General features: G+C 49.9%; 1 protein-coding gene across 2 annotated transcripts in view; it reads left to right on the plus strand.

The window, feature by feature from the left end:
* The window catches only part of KIAA0556 (KIAA0556 ortholog), a 203480-nt gene that overhangs the window by 67603 nt on the left and 131427 nt on the right, over nucleotides 1-4450 (plus strand). For both annotated transcript variants that reach the window (XM_015559503.1, XM_006756852.2), the window contains exon 3: nucleotides 1218-1294. In XM_015559503.1, coding sequence (XP_015414989.1) covers nucleotides 1218-1294 — 77 coding nt within the window. The remainder of the gene's footprint in view (nucleotides 1-1217; nucleotides 1295-4450) is intronic.

Below are 4450 nucleotides of genomic sequence, written 5' to 3' on the forward strand. Positions count from 1 at the left end.
GGGGCCCATCGGCTGCCAGTGCCTCCATTGCCAGCACTGCCAGCGCCACGTAGCTGACGCCCACCATGTTTCATGCCACCCCCTGGTGGTCAGTGCATGTCATAGCAACTGATTGAACTCCCTGTCTCCCAGTCAAATGACCGCCTGAGGGGACAATTTGCATATTAGGCTTTTATTATATAGGATTATAATGGGAATTTTACTAGTCTATTTATATGTCCCTTTACACGTGTAGTATTGTTAATTATACCTATAAAATTATATGGTCAGATTATGATTTTTGACATAATTCTTTGGGCTGCAAATGGCAGAAACTCAGCTGAAACTTGCAAAGCAATAACTAAATCCTTCAGGCATGGGTGGATCCAGGAGCTCAAATGATGTCATTAGAAACCTCCATCTCTCAGATCTGCTGTCCTTATTGACTTCACCCTCAGGCAGTTCAGACCTGCATCTCATCAGCGTAGCACTGCAGTGGGAGGAGAGCAGCTTTTCCCTGAGAGTGTCAGCAAAGCCCAGGGCTGTCTTTCAAGGGCCCGGCTTGGCCACGTCTCAACCTTAAACCAGTGAATCATTGTGGCTGCGGGAAGCACTATGTTGACTGGCTAGGCCAAGGCCTAGGTCATCTGATCCTAGAGGAGAACAAAAGAACTTTCACGGCCATCCAAGGCAGCCAGTGGACTGAAAGGAGGGGCTGAATGGTTCCCCAAAGGGAATCCAGAGCTCTGTTGTCAAAAGGACAGGTACAGATCTCCACATGTCTGCTCCTAAGGGACCTTCACTCTCTGGTTCATAGATATTTGTAATAACTGAGTTGTTGCATTTCTCTTGCGGTGGCAAGAGAAAAACAAGACCCCCTCTTAGTCAACTGATTTGGGTTGCATCCGGTTATAACTTTGAGAAAAGTTAACAAGTGGGAGAAAAGAGTGAAGCTCAAATCTTATCCACGACCTTGATTTTGTAGGGCATGGGAGGAATGAACGGCGGTGCTGGGGAATCGGCTTCTCCTTTTCGTAGATCATTAGTTGTGTGTGTTCACAACCCTTTGGGACATCGGACAATCTCTGGAGCTCTGGGGCTCCTGAGTGACGCGCCTGGGGAGCCACGCCTGCGTCAAGGTCACCCTCTGCCTCTCCACCTCCTGTGCACTTCGCTGGGCCTCAGCGAACGCTTCCCTGCGCTTTCCCATATCACACTGCTCTGTTTCTTCATTTCAGGGTTACACTAAGGACATGGTGACAGACTTTGATGAGAAACATGATGAGTATTTAATATTGCTTCAGCAGAGGAACCGGTAAGACAAAGCCGCTTGCCGGCAGCCCTTAATATTAGCCAAATAAGAACCCTATTTAGATTTATCAACAGCACGCAGGCGCTGGTTCACATGAGTGGGATGCAGTCACCCCACTCGGAGGCTGGGAGTATTCTCTGCAATGCCAGCTCCTATTTCTCCATTCACTGACTTAATTGCACTTTTGATTGAGCTGTAGCAAACTGTTCGGCGTGTAAGTGCCGTCTCTTGCCTCCCTGTTTCTGTTCTGGGAGAAGGGGGGTTTGTAATGAAAAGCTGGGATTTGGCAGGGCCTGTGCATTAGTCACCGCAAGAGCCCAGGCTGTGATCTTTCAGGCTGTGCTGGGCCTGGGAAATCTGAGCCTGTAATCATGCCTTGTTATGTAAAGGTGGAGTCACTGTGCATTTGTGTTTGAAGTTGGTCCCCATGTCACTTAACGTTAAGTCAGTATGAATTTGGGCTCTGGGGTGCTGGTTCTTGAAAAAGCCGGCAGTCGGTGGACGCAGTGTTTAGTGACCGTGGTCAAAGCACTGGGGTCTGGTTCAAAAGAGGCGTGGTGTCCTCAGTGGTGCGAAAGTGTGTCGCCTTTGCAAGTTCACCTTCAGTTCCCCGCGGTCTGTCTTCAGGCCGGGGGCCTTGCAGGAAGCTGGGTTTGCAAACTCAGATGCTAGCAGGGGCCAGGCAGTGAGCGAAGCCAGCTCCGTGGGGAGAGTGCTCAGCTCAGGCCAGTTGTTTGGGAACACGGGGCAGGGTCCATGGCCTCCACGGTTGCCAGAGAAGCCGGAAATCTGCGCTTGTGGTGTGAAACCTCCTGTGTTTTAAATGTTAGCAATGGATTCAAGTGAAAGTGCAAAACAAATGGAAGAGTGGTGCAGGCCCCTAAAACAGACCTACAGGAGGGGAGGGACTGGGTGCTAATCTGGGCCTTTGTGTTATGGGAGTAAGCTTGGGTCTTGCAGGCCAGATGTGTGGGGCTTGTCATCCTGAACGTGGATTCAGCCCTTCTCTGACTGGCTGGACTCCTGGTGCTTGTCACCTGGGGCCCTGGTGGCATGTCTCAGGGGACAGGTTTCTATGTGAAAGAGAGTCCCATGTGTTGTAGGAGTGTAGTGTTCCTGCCCACTGGCCCCTTTACTAAATTCTACTAAGACCCCCTGTATCTATGACAACAGCACCCGCCCACCTATCCAGGTGCTCCCTGGTGAGGCCCTACCTCCTCCAGTGGGAACCTCTGAATAGAAAACGATGGGAACAGCCAGAAATGCCTCCTGCTGGAAGGCGCTGTCCTCTCCCAGCTGCTCTGTGCTCGGTCCCCCCTACCCCCGCAGGTGACCTCCAGCTGGAGCAGTGGAAGGCTGTGCCCAGGAGCCCCGTGTGGGCTTTCTACCTTCATGAATGCCACGGAGCAGATTGTTTCACTCAGTTTCTGGCAGGCTGGGTGGTGCCCCTGACACCTGGGTGATTGTTTAATTAAATACATGTGCCTTCTCTTGGAGGAGAGTGTCATATGAGCAAATTGCTTCTTGTTAATCGGGGATCAATAAATATATGCTCCAAGAGGTACTAGCCGATATAAGCGTGTAGGAGAATATCCAGTGGCCAGGTTGCAGCACAAAGGCAATTAAAAAATATTAAAACTGAGTTGCCATAAAATTTGGGAGCTGTGTTGTCGCCAAGAGGGAGCTGGCTTGATGACAGGAAATTAGAAGACAGAACTAAAAGAAACACCTAAAAAGAAAAAAGGGGAATGCACCTGAGCTGTCATCAATGTTGCTTTAAAGGCACCTTTTCTGGAGGGCCAGTGCATGCCAGGCACTTCGCCCTGTCACCTCGCCCCCATCGTCATCATTTTGTCTGCACACTACCCACCTGATGAAGCAGGTACAGTTGTTGCACCCATTTTACAGACAGGGAAGTGGAGACCAGAGCAGTGTGCAATTAGCCTGAGGCCATACAACCAGGAAGTGGTGCAGCTGGGCTGTACTTTCTTAATAATGTTTTGTTTGACATTGTCATAAATAATCAAGAGGAGAGAAACCTGCCAGGGTAGCCAGGGGCTCTAAGCTTATTACGAAGTTAGGAATCTGGTTATCTGACTGGGGAGGAAACCAGCCTCTGTGCCTAGAGGGAGACGAAAACCCAGGCTGCTGTGTGGGTTGGCCTGTGTGACCTGAGTGGGTGGGTGGAGGGGCAGTATCATTGGTGTGAGACCTCAGGAGAGACCTGCCCGGAACATTGTCCTTTACTCGCTCTGTTCACTGCGCCTTCTCAGTGCCTCGCGTTACCACGAGCGTGAAGAACCGTGTGCTGAGGAAGACATACTGTTGGTGCTTCCTACTGGACGGTGCAGAAACCCAAGGTGCTTGGACTTTAAGCAACAAAGACACTTACTGGCTCATGAAATAAAAAAACCCAGGATGATGCTCTGGCTTCCGGCATGGTTGGATCCTGGTGCTCAGATTATGTCACTGAGCCCTGGTCAGTGTGACTCAGTTGGTTGAATGTCATCCCATGCACTGTAAAGTCACCAGTTTGATTCCTGGTCAGGGCACATGCCAAGGTTGTGGGTTCGATCCCCAGTCAGGGTGGGAAGCAACTGATCAATGTTTCTCTCTTATATCGATGTTTCTCTCTCTCCCCCCCTCTCCTTTCTTCTCTCTCCCTCTCCCTTTCTCTCTCTCTCAAATCAATTTAAAAAAAATTATGTCACTGAAATCAGTCATTGTTCATCTCTTAGCTCTGTTTTCCCATGTTGGAGACATCTCAGACAGGTACGCCCCTCACGGAGGCCAAAGCCGCCACTGGAAACCCCACATTTATATCCTACCTCGAGAAAGGGAGAGTACCTCCTTCCTAATAGTTCCACAAAGTGCTGGTAAGGGCTCCCATTGGTCAGGCTGGGGCCCCAGGTTCATTCCTGAGCTAATCACCCTCTTTGTTTGGTGAGGTGGCATGGTCTGACTGGCCACTCATTGGACACCCATTAAGCTGGGTTGGAGTGAGCTCACCCACACCATGTGGAGTAAGGAGTGTTTTTTTGTTGTTGTTTTTGTATTTTTTTTTTTTAAATTAAATCTTTATTGTTCAGATTATTACAGTTGTTCCTCCTTTTTCCCCCCATAGCTCTCCTCCACCCAGTTCCCACCCCACCCTGTGCC

This window comes from Myotis davidii, unplaced genomic scaffold, assembly GCF_000327345.1.
Source record: "Myotis davidii unplaced genomic scaffold, ASM32734v1 scaffold934, whole genome shotgun sequence".
Classification (NCBI taxonomy): Eukaryota; Metazoa; Chordata; class Mammalia; order Chiroptera; family Vespertilionidae; genus Myotis; species Myotis davidii.